Source organism: Ochotona curzoniae, unplaced genomic scaffold (assembly GCF_017591425.1).
Source record: "Ochotona curzoniae isolate NIBS_2020 unplaced genomic scaffold, NIBS_Ocur_1.0 scaffold_3208, whole genome shotgun sequence".
Lineage (NCBI taxonomy): Eukaryota > Metazoa > Chordata > Mammalia > Lagomorpha > Ochotonidae > Ochotona > Ochotona curzoniae.
This window is the reverse complement of record NW_024467106.1, coordinates 52,560,548-52,575,661: the sequence shown is the minus strand read 5'-3', so window position 1 is coordinate 52,575,661 and position 15,114 is coordinate 52,560,548. Positions and strand designations below refer to the sequence as shown.

Sequence of the window (15,114 nt, the reverse complement as noted above, 5' to 3'; positions counted from 1 at the left end):
GTATTGCTTATGGCTGCTTTTTGTTAAACAAGGAGAGAAATTAGTGCTGTAATTGCAGCTGGAACCAAATGGTCCTCAAGCCTAGAATATTTTTAACTGGCATTTTAAGACAAAGTCCCATGATTTCTAGGATAAAATTTAGAATTTGTGCCTATATTTAGATTCACTTCCACTGATACTCAATGTGTGTTCTATTAGATGGCTCCTGCTTCCTTTCATTCTTGTCAAATTTGGGTTTCCTTAGTCTTCATTGTCTTGAGTTTCCTTCCCAACCCCCTCCCTCCTACACACAATTAAATAAGTGGTGCTTTTACTCTTCCAAGAAAATTCAAGAATGATACGATATTTTAAATTTCACTCTAGGGGGCCCTAGTGGCTAAAGTTCTTGCCTTGCATGAGCCACGATCCTATATGGGCACCGGTTTTAATCCTGGTTGTTCCACTCCTCCTCCAGCTCCCTGCGTCAAGCCTGGGAAAGCAGTCCAGGTTGGCCCAAAGCCTTGGGAGCTTGCACTTGCACCTCTACTGGGAAACCCAGAAGAAGCTCCTGGCTCCTGGCTCTGGATTAGCTCAGCTCTGGCCGTGTGGTTGCTTGGGGTGTGAGTCAGCAGATGGTTATTTGTCTCTGTATCTCCTCTCTATATATCTGATTTTTCAATAAAAATAAATAAATGTTTTTTAAAATTCACTTTATCACTTCCTTCTTGCATGCTGTAGTTGTCGTTTATTTAAATTCGCCACTGAAATTCCATATTGTTTATGAAATCAATATTCAATTACATTTATCTACATAGTTGACATTTGGCTGCTCTTCACTCCTTGATACGCATTTCTCATCCCTGTGTATGAAATAGAAAAAAAATTGAAAAGTCGTTACATTAACCTCACTCCTGAATAATAATCAGGCTGGATATAGACTTAATTTAATTTTCCTTGAGAGCTGGAAGACATGATTTCATTGTCTTTTAGTGTGTGCTGATGCATGCAAATAGAATTATGATAGTAACCTGATGTTTCTCTTCTTTGGTCAGTTTTAAGGTTTCTTTTTAATTTTAGGTCCAAGATGAGTCTAGGATGTGCTTAGGTAATTTTAAAAATATTTAAGTTAATTCCACTTGTTTAACCTTTAGATCTCGGAAAGAAAAATGTTTTTTTTTTTTCTTTTCCTCTGGAATGCCATTTAGAAAGATAATAAGGCATCTGGATGTCTCATCTCAGTTGCTTAGCATTTGTGTTCCATCTTTTCTTCTTTTTTATCTTCCATTCAATATACAGTATACTCTTGGCTCCATCTTTCAATTGCTAATTTAATCCATTACCATATTCAGAACTTTTTTTTAGACAGTAAGATTTTAAAATTCTGAGCTGTTACTTCTCTGAATTGATAGAAAATAATCAAGAATCTATCATGACAGAATTATACCTATTTTGAACTTATCTTGTGTTTCCATTTGGCTGTTTTACATGTTTTTCTTTTATTTATTTATAGTTTTCCCCTCTTCTAAAAGATTTATTTATTTATTCAAAAAGCAGTGTGAAGAAAAAGAGAGGGTTTGTAAGTTGTGGTTTTACCCACTCTGCCGCAGTGCTGACCCCAACCCCTCTGAGTTATACTACTTTCTTTCCCCAAATGTTTTTGATTTTGAACCGTTTATAGTTTAGTTACATGTGTTAGGATATATTTTCTTTTTACTTACGTCAAATGTAGATCTACTTTTCTTGCTGGTGAGTGCTTTGTTTAAATTCTAGGAATTGAATTTCAGGTAGGTTTACCTGCTGAGTTCAGATCACTTTGACCCGCTAAAGAAAAGGATAAGCTATCAGACTGTGCTTACAGTGCACAGTCTGATAGCTTTTCCATTCTCAGCCTTGGCCTTGGTGGAACCATCCCTTCAGAGATTCCTACAAAGGCTTTTTATGGCCATCTTTGCCCCACCTCTTGTTTCAATAAGAATCAGTGCATGGAAAATCTTCTCTGTTTCCCGTTCTGTTTGTAAAAATATGTCTTTCTAATGAAAAATTTTTAAAAAGTTTAAAGGGAACACATGATCATGAGGCTTTTATTTTAAAATGTTTATTTATTTATTTGAAAGAGTTACAGAAAGAGAGGGAGAGAGAGAGAGAGATCTTCCTTCTGTTGGTTCACTTTCTAGATGGCCAAACAGCCAGGGCTACGCCAAGCCAAAGCCGTAAGTCAGGAGCTGCTTCCAGGTCTCTCCCACATGGATTGTAGGATCCCAAATACTTGGACCATCATCCACTACATATTGCAGGCCATTACCAGGGAGCTGGATTGCAAGTGGAGCAACTAGGACCCAAAGTGGTTTCGCTGTGGGTGGCTGATGCCAGAGGTGGTGACTTTTTCTGTTAGCCATAACACTGACCCTGAGTAGCTGCTTTTTACTTAAACATGTCACAGCTTATTCTCCTTTACTCTGATTCGTTGCAGATAGTCAGATTTAACATTTTACTTTTAAAAGGCAGGATTATACACAGGGGATAGTGAATTACTCCAAGTTCGAACCAACGCTCATATGGAATGCTAGGCATCGCAAGTGTCAGCTCAACCCAGTCTGCCAAAAATGCTGGTCCCCTTCTCTTGTTGTTGTTTTGTTTTGTTTTTAAGATTTGATTTGTTTATTGAAAGAGTTATATACAGCGAGTCAGAGAGAGACCTTCCATCCAGTGTTTCACTTGCCAAATGGCTATGATGGCCAAGAATGGGCCAGGCTGATGCCATGAGCCTGGAGCTGGGAACCAGGAGCTCCTTAGTCTTCCACATGAATGACATGGGTCTCTACACTTAGTTCATCTTCCACTGCCTTCCCAGAAGCTGGGTTGAGACCAGAGCAGCCAGGACTCAAACTAGTATTTATATGGGATACTGGTGCTATAGGCTATTGTGTTATAGTGCCAGCCACTCCCTCTTTTACTCTGAAAAGGTCAAGTTTAAGTAGAAAAATAGGAATCAGTTACACCTTTCTATTCTTCATCTACCAGTATATGAACTTTATTCTGGTAACTGATTTGTGTGTTGTGTGATTAGATTCTTAAAAATATGTCTGTTTAGGTCTTGGGCTCTTGGGAGATTTTGTTGTCATATCAACCACCACAGGTTTGAATGTACAAGAAAAATGCCAAAAATTATCCAGGATGTACTGAAATGAATACTTAAGGGTTTCTGGTGATGCCAAGTAATGTAATAAGAAATACTTTTATGTGGATTGTATGGATCTTATTTTAGTTTTATGGTTATTGTGTTTATGTGTGTGTACAATTTTTTAATCATCTAAGTCACATTCTTAACCTCCACTTAAAGTTGGCTATATTGGGGAAATCAGATGCCTGGAGTATATTATCTGTATAAGGACTAGTCAGAAAAAAAAGACTGTTCAAGTGGACTATGAAGCTTTGCTCTTCCATTTCATGCTGTTCCTTTTTGTTGTTCTTCTGAAATAACTTAGAGACAAATACAATTTATTGAAGTGTATTAAACAGGATAGAAGATAGTGATATGGGGTTAATGTTGTAACAGAGTCATTCTGTCAGTGTCAGGGACCAGTAATCAAAGTGAAATGAAACAAAAGATGTGGAAACCATTTAGTAGGCCCCAGCTGTGCTGGGCAAGACACCATTGGAAGAGACAGTGGCACTGGCAGTCCTGTTGAGATCCTACCCAGGCTAAGGAACATAATCTGTAGGACCGAGGTGTTGGAAATGGTTTCTGAGCGATGTTAGGAGTTAGGTAAGAGCACATTGTTTCTTGGTATGTGTTAAACTATCCGAGTCTCCAAAAGACATTGAATTCAAGTGACTTTTCTGCACTGGAAGGAAGCTGTAGCTATACCAGAGCAGTTGCAGCAACATTTGATCTGTGTGGCTGACCCATTTTACTCTCCATTGCAAGAATTAGACTTTCTGAATGTTCTGTTTCTTTTGATGTCCAAATCTGACCCTGTGCTGTTCTGTAGCCATTTTCCCTGCAATTCTCAAGTATTAGTGCACAGATCTTATGTTTAGTGAAGCTGTTTGATTTTCCCTATCTCTCATAACAAATGTACTGATAATGTTTAGGGATAATTGTATGCAATTTAATTTTCAGATTGTGGTAATCATTATTGCTGTTTTTGTTTTCATTTTCTCTTCCCCAGGCATCATCAGCTATAAATGTTTGACAAAATTATGCCCTTTAGGGTGATTTTCAATTTTCTCACTTTGGGAGGCATATTTTTGTGTCAGTCATAAAGAGTTGAGATTTGGATTATTAAGCACTTGAGCCCCTAGCATCCACATTGGACCATTTAACACTTTACATTTCCTTGTAAATGGAAAGCTTAGCCCATCTGTATGCTGTTTCGCTGTTCCTGACGACCTCATCTAACTTAGCAGTGTATGTGCCTGTCCTCCAAACCCACACTCCGTTTCTTGATGTGCCAGAAGGCCTGCCATGCAGGAGGTAAAACAGAAGTAGCTTCAGCATTCAGGTTGTTTGTAAGTGTGCGTTTGGGTTTTTTCCTGAGATTTGTGCTGGGAGGACCATGTGTGGAAGAGTTTGTCTCTGTCAACCAACAGAACTAGTTAAGCATGTGTCTGGAGCTTTTGACCATAGCAGTGTTTCCTTTAAAGCAGCAGACCGTGTTACCACAGAATCTCTTCCTCTTAGGGCCCACAGAATGCCGGGCCCTGTTGATGGAATCAACTTCTCCCACTTCTCTCTAATGGCTGTTCTCTAAAGTGTGGAAATTGGCTGAGTTATAGACTGTGAATTGATATTCTTTGTTTTAACCTTCTAGAAATGCATGTTCTGCAGACATCGGGTTAAGAAAATTTCTGGAGCCTGTATCCAGTGTTCCTATGGCCGCTGCCCAGCCTCCTTCCATGTCACATGTGCTCATGCTGCTGGCGTACTTATGGAGCCTGACGACTGGCCTTATGTGGTGAACATCACATGCTTTCGACATAAAGTCAACCCAAACGTGGTAAGCTCTTCCCAAATTTTAAGTCTTCATCTAGATTCTTTTTGACCTCCCAGATATGATGTACTTGCTTAGTGTTATTCATAGGTGACATGTCCAGACTCTGGGTTGCTTGAGGGCAAGAAATATGTATTTTTTATTTAATGCTGTTTGTCCAGATTTCCACATTTCCTGATACGCACTAAATTTTTTTTCCAGCTTGATTAATGACTGAATAGATGAATGAATGTGACTGTTAATGCTCATTTTGGTTTAGTATCTGTGCACAAGGCTGTTGGGTATGATTACAGTGATTACACAGTATATGTTTCTAGGGTGAAGAGAAGACCATTTCTGGAAGGCAAGTCAGGGAAAACAGCTCTTGAGATGATGCAGTGGACAGACAGTATGAATGGACTGTGTGTCTTTTCATGTCTTCTAGAAGTAATAGAATACCATTTCAGTGAAGGAAGAAGGAGTATGACAGGGACTCTTCCTGCCTGGCATGGTACCAGTGAGAAGCCACAGAGAGGCTCTTGACAGAGTGAGGACAGAGCATTTCTATGTCATGAAGACATAGAAATGTACATGAGAACTATAGAGTTGAATTTTTAGTTTTATCTTTTCCATTTAAATACGTACTGAAGATTTTTCTGGAAGAATAGGGTTTGTCACCAAATGAAAATAGGAAAGATTTTATTCACCGAATACAGGTAATATCCTTTCTTTGGTGAATGAATGCTTGTAAAATGCTTAGGAGAAATGTGGCAGTTTTCATTTTCACTGTTCTTTATTCCCAACAAGGAGAAGGTAAAGCATTTTTTTAGGAGCTCAGCTTTGCTACTTTGCTGCTCTTAGTTATCCCTGGGAGACGTGACGATGGACTGTAAGCTAACTTGCTTATCCTGTGTCTCTAACACCATCTTGTGAGCAGTGTGTTAAATTGTCATTATTGGCTTGTCGAGTCATGATCCATAAACAAGGGATTTCCCAGATCTTTATGATGATCCCAGCAATTTGCATTGACATTTGAGGAATGTTTTACATTTGTAGATGTGTATAAATGTTAAAATTTACAAAATGATGTCACCAGCTGTCATATCTATTTTAAAGTTACTTTGCATCTTTCCATTGTCTCAGGTCCTAAATTGCATATTCATTTATTCCCTTCTCTTCATTTTTTGAGTTCATATGCTCTTGCTAAGAATAGCATTACATATTCAGCAGAAAATTTATTTTAACAACTAAACCAATGTAATAATAACAAACTAATGTGATGCCTTGCCCATTTACAGTGTTTAGTCAATGTCACAGCCTCATTTGGCCATACAAATGGCCTTTGAGATGTGAACAACGCCTTGACCCTTCGTGTCGGAATTGTTGGTCTTCACACTTAGATTTTGCCAATGACAGATGTTCAACCTTGCACACTTTCTTATCTCTGAGCATCAGCTTCCTTGTCTATTAAGAAAAAAACGTGGAACCCTTCTTCACTATTTTGTTTTTAGTTCACAGCACAGAGTAAGCACTCACCATATGAAAGCTGCATTACGACTACTACTTCTGCTGCTGCTGCTAGTGCTGCAATGTTAGGTGAAGTGGGCCATGTGAGCAGTGTTTCCAGGGTAAGAAACTGAAGTTCAGAGAGGTTCAATTCTCTGCCCAAATAGATGTGTTAATGAGCTGCAGGTGCTGGAATATGAATGCCCAGAGTCCATACTCTATTATTTGTTGAATTCCAAATGCCAAACCTCAAATGATACTAACCATGTTCATCTAAAGCCTTGCTTGGGATTATCTACTCCCTTTTTAATATTCCAAAGCTCTGTGGTTACTGATGATTATATTGAAGTTGCTATTAACCCAATCCAGGTGTTTTATCAGGACCTGATTCCTCTTAATTCTGATGTGTAGTTCAGGTACAGGTTATTAGTGTGTTTCATAAACAATAATGAAAGAAATGTTTCACTTGGAAGTGATTTAGAAACCACTGCCCTGTACAGATGTGCTTTAAGGCATACTTTCTAAAGAGTGGGGGAAGAAATATCGCTTAATTTGCAGCATTAGATAGGGCTGCTTTCCTTATGAGATAAAAATGTTACTGTTAGGAAATGGCCTTAGTTTTCTTCTATGATGTGGCACAATTGTGATTCAGCAATTTAAGTCCTGAGAAACTAGGTCTGGGTTGGGCAAGCCAAAGAACAGCTTAGCAGCCTTCTGCAAGTTCGTACCTCTTTATTCACAGCAGTGGGCAAAAATGTATCCAGGAGCATAAGCTCTTTTCTCCTGGTGATCAACTGGACTGTGATGATGGGTGGCATGTAGCCACACATCCCTTTTCCCCGATTTTCATATTATCTTACAGACAAATGTGGCTTGTAGCAAGCCATTACGTAGCAGGGTCATAGTTAGCTAGCCAAGCAATTGGGCCTGTTACCGTGAAAGCAATTGCCATATGCAGAGATATGGAAGGAGCATGGACAAAAGGCATAGATACTTGAGAAATACTATCTTCCCAAGTTATTTTCAGCAACTTTACACCACTCCTTCTCACTTCTTGTTCTCTCGATCTTTGTAGATGTTGTCTTCTTGAAAGATCCTGTGTGAGGAGCCTGCATGAAATGTGGAATATCACATCAAAATTACAAATGAATATGCAATAAAATAATAAACAGGGTTGTTTGCCTTCCCTTTGTAAGAGATACCCACGAGTATCAGAAGGAGTTCCCAGTCAGTTCTGTGTGCAGTGTTTTTCCCATCATAGCAGCAAGGACTTGGGTTGTATTTTAAGGAGTATCAGTAAAAAGACACAACATTCATTCTTCAGCATGGTGTACACAACCCCTTTGATTGCTGTAAGGCTGTCTAATCCCAGGTGACTTTTCAGAACAAGCTTTCCTGTTTGATACAGTTCCTCATTCAAGAGGACCAAAGCCTTATTGCTTCAAAAATCATGGGTGTAAGGGCCAGTGTAACAACCTCAGCCTGTGTGATCATACACACTACATAGGGGTATGTGGAGAACAGGGAGAGTAGATATCCAGCCATGCTGCGTATTTCACTTGTTGCCAAACCTTGACGATAATCCCAGTTGGAAGATGATATGGGGAAGTGTAGAGACTCCTTGCCTCAGTAAAAAGGGCCTCTCCATTTATAGCATTCTGCCCAGCTGTTAAGAAAATTTTACCCAACATCCACAAGCCCATAAGGTACCTGAAGGCATAGGGTAAGCACTTTCTTTAGCACTGGGATCCTGCTTTCCCCTTTTGTTATCTTTACATGTGTGCTATTTACACAAAGCCATAAGAGTCCAATCCATTTGGGAAACATTCCTGGTTTGTTCTATGAAGGTTGGCACACCTGAGGGCAATTCTGCTGCCTCTGAAGAAAGTCAGCCTACAACACCCTGTATAAGATAACCCATCCTGGCTTGGTTTTGTGTTACCTCTGGACTAAAATCTTCGTATGAGACCAAGTTTGGTTCTGCAGTGGGTCAGATGAACTCCTGCTTTCCAACAGAGTCCAGTTCTGGTCACTGGCTATGGTTATCTTCTAAAGAGGCCCAGTTACAAATCTGACAGGAAGTTCAGTGCACACCCAACAAGCTGTTGGTCACTGTTGCAAAGATATATGCCCAGTCCACAGGATATTTGCAGCCACCAAGCCAGTAAGTCAGAGTGGTTAATGGTACCCACAATGGCAAATTCTGACCATCATTCCCTTGATAGATAAGAGGTATATGACCTTTCACATTGCACATAGTGTTATGTTCTGATGTGTCAAGTCCCTGAAATTTTGCTGCATGTTTGGCTGGTTCATAACCATCAAATTCTGTCACTGTCAAAGTCCCTGTCACTATCCAGACAGGCCTCAGTATACAGTCCTGTTGTCTATGCAAATAACAAGGTCCTCTGTTGGCTCTATCTGTGTACCAGACCTCCACAAGAATTGGTGGTATCCCATCAGAGTGGAGCAGGAATCAGTTCCATAGCACATGAGGCCTCAGGGAGCCTTTTGGCAGTCATGTACCTCCCAGGTCCCTAAATCTCTTATAGTTCAATCCACAAAGGTCTTGCATTGAAATCTCTCAGTTGCTGCAAGTGGGCACCCTGCTTTGCCAATGTGGACATTGTACCCCTATGTGGTCTCACTGTCAGTCTCATACTAGCCAGCAATAGAGTATGAGACTAACACTGACACGAGCTGTGCCTGCTATGCTTAGTAGTGCTCAAGGCAAGTATACTGCAGCCAGCTGTTAGTCACTTAAAGAATAGTGATCTCTGCTCTTTTCACTGATTGGAACCAAAACTCTACAGGTTATCTCTGAGTTTTATGCTTTTGCCAGTGTCCCCAACCAAACCCTTCTGCAGTAATGAGATGGAAAAATCTGAATCTTATCTATTGCTGCTTTGGGAGTGACTGTGTTTATTACCAGACAAAACAACTTACAAGAAGTTGACAAAAAGTCTAGGATATAACATCTTGGACTCATTAATCACCCAGCTACGTGACTCTAGATGGTTCAACAAAGCAAGAATAGATATTTCCAAGTCTGCAAGAGTTTCACTGCTAACATCATATCATCTGTCTCTGAAGCATCAGTGCGGATGTAGGTGCAGGCCCCTCACCAAGTCAGCTGTTATCAAACCATGACAAAGATGGGACTATGTGGATAGCCTTGTAGAACAATAGAAATTCATTGCTGTGTGTCCTAAGTGAAGGTTCATTGCTGTCCACCCCAGTGAAGGCAAACTGGTCTTGACTCTGAGGAGCTATATCAGTAGAACAGAAAGCATTAGTCAGTTATAAAACAAAATGGTAAGTGCCAAGTTCATGACAGATTTGGTCTATGTTGTTGCTCATCAATGGTACCATGCATGGAGAGGAACAATTTTATTAAGCTTGCAGTAATCGACAATTATCCACCAAATTCTGTCTAGGCTTTTCATGAGCCATACTGTGGATTTAGATGTTCTCTGCATAAGTCTAATAATGCCCAGCTTTTCCAAATCATGGATAGCTTCAGCAGTTTCTTCATGACTCGCTGGCAGTTTATACTGCTTATTGGTCACCAGCCTGGATCTGTGTAACTACAAATAGTGAGTGGGTGACTGTAGTGGTCAGTGGACAATATGCCCAGCTACACTACTTTAACCATATGCACTTGCCATAGATAATTACCATAGACCCTGCAGGACATCAGTGCCCAATATGTGCTCATGTTTGGGGCCACATACATATTGTATTCCTGAGGTGGTAGACACCGTAGTCCCAAAGGCAGCTTTATTGTTTTATTAGAATAGAATGTCCTCCATAACCAATTATGGCTACTGGGAGCCCAAGAAACTTGCTAGACTTGCTGGTTGTAATGTAGCTCCTATATTATCCATTGCCAGCACTCTATGTACATTAGAGAAGGACTGGTGGATTGCAAGTTACACATGTGGCCTCCAGTCCCCATCCGTGCCATACAGGTAGGTACTTTAACCTCCCCCACCAATCAATTGAAATACGGATTAAAATGACAAGTCATTAATGACAAGTCATGACTGATCCACACTTCTTAAAATCATTTATCAAATTGTGAAGCCACACTACTCAAACTCCTGATGTCCAGTTCAGTTATTTGCTGACATTAGGCCTCCTATTTGGCCAGAGCCATGCTTGCATTTTTTTTTTATTGTTACAGCACTTGCAACAGTATACCTTGTTAGCCTGTCCATTTAATTTCTCACACAGTTTGCCCCCGCTGCCAGGAGATTGACCCATATCTCACCTTTTTCTGTTGCCGAGCTGTTGTTCACCTCCCTTCTCCTGAATGTTGTCTCCAACTTTCCCAAATGAGTAACATCATGGTTAATCACATTGACAGCCTTTCCCATATACAGATTATTATTGCCATTTAAGAACCAAACAAAGTAGAGTAGTCTGCAATATAAGTTTCTGAATTTTTGCTGTCAAAACTTTATCTGGCCTGTGAATACCAATGTTATAGATAGCATTATTCACACTCAATTTCCCTAATACTAACAGCAACCTAGTGTGCATTTGCCACTTACTAATGACCCTGGGTAAATCTTCAGAATTAGGACAAACCTACTAAACACCAGCCATGAGACACTGCAAAGGAGAATGATCCACTGCCATGATGGGCAGTCCGGGGCCTCTGATCTAGAACTGGTGAAACAGAGTTATTACTTTGTACATCTCTGGCCTCAAGAGCAAAGTTCCATCCACCTGTAGCCAAATGGGAATAAATTCAACTTCTTATCAACTTTACCCCCAAATCCACTAGCTGTGCTTGAGCGTGCTGGTGGGACACTTAATGCCCAGCATCCTGATGGGAACCTGTGACTGTCTTGGAGGAGCCAACCCTCAGTTTCTGGGTCTTTATCTTTTGAGTAATTACCAGACAGGTCTTCAACAATATAGGAGACTCAGTGTTGTCTTCTTAAACCCTGGAACATGTACCCACTGCAATCAGTGGGTCATGTTTGGCATCAGATACACATGAAGGATAGTAGCCCCTAAATGCAGGGTGCAGGTACTGTATGCTTTTGTTCTTTGATCCTCTCTTGCCTCCTGACTCCCATGATGCCTGAGACTGCAGCTTCAGTCTATTGTTTTCTTGTTGTAAAGTAGTCAGAAAGATCCAGCACCTGACTCTAACAGCCTTCAAGTCCTTCAGATGTCTTATTAAAAATTTCTTTAAGGGCATGAAATGTCTAGTCATCTAATCCAGCCCATTTTTGGTGCCAGCTGGGCCACCTGGCACCACACACTTGAAAGCAGCCATCCCTGAATGCCACCCTGCAGGTGGAAATTAGGCTTCATCATTTAGGCCTAAGTCAACTCCTGCTGACCATGCCAAGTGTGATTCAAGATTTTACTCACATGTAAGGCGAGGATGTAACTACTAAGCTATTGCACCAACTCCAACTCCCCAAAAAACTTTAAAATTCTTAAGGTTCCGTAGGAGTATGTAATAGAAATCACACAGCTTATCCTTGTCATTTTAATCTAAATGTTAATAATGTTTTTGTTAAACATGTGTTTTGAATGGCACCTCCTGTTTTTTAAAACAGAAGTCCTCACTTTTGAATAAAAAAATGAGTGCATGTGTGTTTGTACTCCTGTTGCATGCTGTACATTCCATTGTGTGCATTTCTTCACACACTTCATTGAATGTTGCACAGATGTCTTAAAGGAAAATACAGTGAACAAAGTCAGGGTTTTGCAACTGGGAGCCACAACTTCTCGATGTGAATAATTAGTTACATATAAGCTGTGTATTTTCTTCAACCTGTATTCATCTTAGGGCCCATGTTTTTGTACTAAAGTGAAGTAGACAAGTGGCTTTTGAAAGGGATGTCTGAAAAACTGAAGACAACAGAGGTGAGAACTATGGCATTGGCAGAATCTTTTTCCCCAAGAAAGTTCATTGGTAAAATTTCATGTTAGAGTAGTGTAGGTGCCTCAATGACATTTGCTTTTGCTATATTAACTTATTGCAGTGAATATGGCTTCCTTGTACAGTATCTCATATGGTGGTTTCTCTTATTCCCCACTCCTACAAAAAAATACATCTTTTGAGAGATTAGTTTCCTTTATCATTATTGAAAACTTTTAAATCATGGTTGTTTACATGGAGATAAACTCATACAAAAAGGAAAAACTTGCATAAAGGAAATGCTGTTGTGGTCAGTTTATTTCTGCTGTTTTGTCTCTTTTCCTTTAATATTACTTTAAACCATAAGCTTCTTAAGAAGACGGAGTATTTCTGTGTGTGTGCCTTTCTAATTTCCTGTAGTTAACACTTGGCTGTGCATTGCAGCTGCTTAATACACATTTGGTGAAATACTTTTAAAACCTTGGGAATGGAACTGGTGTAAAGAAAGATAACTAGGGCTTAATGAGCATCTTGTATGTCAAGAGTCAGGTATTTGGTGTGTGTACCTTATTTCAGTAGTTATTATTTCTGTGGATAACGGCAAGTCTTGGGTTAGCTTATTTCTTACTCTGGCTGATTCTGTAGTATCTCATTCTGCCCCTCCAGTGAATGGGAAATGTGCTCACTCTTGCTCTCTCAGTTGTATGTGTATGTATGTCACTACCTTTAAAGTAATTACTTTGAAAATGGTTTAAAAAAAGCCACACCCTGTCTGATTAATCAAGTGTATAGCTCTGTAACAGAAATGGGCCTACCAGAAAACTTACAAAACTTTGATGGGTTTATATAGTTTGCGGCTGTTGCCAGAACTAAACACACGATGCTTTCTGATACCACGGGCTTTTAGACTGGGACTAATTTAGGAAACCTGATTATCAACACTTTTTAGTTAATGAATTTTTGTAAACTTGAAGATACCCTAGTTTTTAAAACAAAACCATAGTCAGCAAGTCTGCATTCTCAATTAGAGGAAGAAAATAGAATGACTTCCTAAGTTGCAACTTTCTCCAACTTTTTAGAATCTTTGAAGTCTTGTTTTCCAAGAGTGTACCTTTGACGTTGGTTTATATATTTTAATCCAGTCCATCCTATAGGCTTTTGCTACAGCATCAAAATTTTGCCCCATCATCTAAAATGTGGTTGAAATCAATGTTTTGGAGAATTATAGCTATATTGCCTTGCAGCTATTCAGTTTATTATAAGTGGAGGGACAGGGAGCATCTTGGAAATAAGCATAATACTTTTGTCCTATAAAGATGGATTTTTTTTTTTTTTTTTGCTTGTTAGTTTTAAAGGCAGAGGGACAGAATATGCGAGGGGAAGAGAGAGAGTGAGAGAGTGCAAAAAAAAAAAAGAGAGAGAGAATCTTCTATCCAACAGTTTACACCCCAAATTCTTGAAAATGCTGAAGCTGAGCCAGGCTACAGTCAGGAACCGGAAACTCCATTTGGGTAAAAGGAACCAAAGTACTTGAGTCCTCCTCTGCTGCTGTCCAGGTGCATTAACATGAAGCTGCATCAGAAATGGAGCAGCTGAAGCTCAACCTGACACTCTTTTATGGGTTGTTGGTATCACACAGTGTGAATTAATGCACTGTGCCACAGTGCCCACTCCAGCTTCCGTCCTTTAAACATTCAGCCCAACTTCAACCACTCTTCCTCACTATACTTCATTCACACACCTGTTTTAAGCAGATAAGTTTATCTGATAACAATGGCAAATGTTTAGTTATTACAACACAATAAACGGCTTTAAAGGCTTCACAGATATTTTCTTGTTAATCTTCAAAGCCTGAGTTCTTAGGTACCTTTAATTATGTTGTAAGATGAGGAGGCTGAAGGAAAGTTTATGCAACTTAATTTTATGTATCACAGATGTAATAAGTTGAAGAGACAAGATCCGAGAGCAGGATATCTAACTCGGAGCCCAGGCTCAGCTGCTGCTCTCTGATGGTGTGACAATTTAGGCTAAAGATATGAACAGGTATTTTTGGAGCTCAAAGGAGGAAGTCATTGATCCTGTCAGTGCAGTCTTATGGGAGTCTTGAGTTCCACAAGAGGAGTAGAATTTGCTGGTTAGACAAAAGATGTCCTAAGGAGTAGAAAGAGCAGGATAATAAACTCCTGTAAAGATTTGATGTGTCCAAGAGAGGCTGAAGAGCTGAGTATTCCTAAGGTCCAGAACATGTTGGGGTTATTGATGTCTCAGGGAATGGTAAGCATGAAGAGGAAGTTGAAGAAATAGATTGGATAATCAGAGTGAAGGCTTGATGTGTAGCACATTGCTCCCATAAGTTGTATGTCTCTGAGTTTAACTTTAAAAATTATCTTCCTGTTTCAAGTTTGGGAGATGTGGTTGGCTAAGCCTGGAGCATTTTCAGGCATAAGGTGTGAAACAGGCAGATGTATTCTTACCAGAGAAAATGGGCGTTGGCAAGGACAAGATTGCTCTGGAGAGGACCCTCAGGAGAAAACCCACAAATACTCCATCCATCCCTTGCCTGATTGCATGTGTGTTAGAGTGACTGTGCAGAGATCAGGCAGGATAGGTTATTAGTTATTGTGTTTGAAGAGTTCTCACTCCTTAGAGTTTCTATAGCTGTTTGTCATAGGTGACTGCCTTCAACAAAGTGTCAGGGAATTTCATCTTAGCCTGTCTTCTACATTATCTTATACTACAGAGGCTTAAATGCTGGGCAATATTAAATAG

At 39.8% G+C, this 15,114-nt stretch overlaps 1 protein-coding gene across 3 annotated transcripts in view; it reads left to right on the top strand.

The window, feature by feature from the left end:
* The window catches only part of KDM4C (lysine demethylase 4C), a 281,603-nt gene that overhangs the window by 227,071 nt on the left and 39,418 nt on the right, over positions 1-15,114 (top strand). For 2 of the 3 annotated variants that reach the window (XM_040963735.1, XM_040963734.1), the window contains exon 18: positions 4,794-4,979. In XM_040963735.1, the coding sequence (XP_040819669.1) occupies positions 4,794-4,979 (186 nt within the window). Of the gene's footprint in view, positions 1-4,793; positions 4,980-6,463; positions 6,563-15,114 lie in introns of all 3 variants that reach the window. The other variant, XM_040963733.1, reaches the window with a different exon arrangement.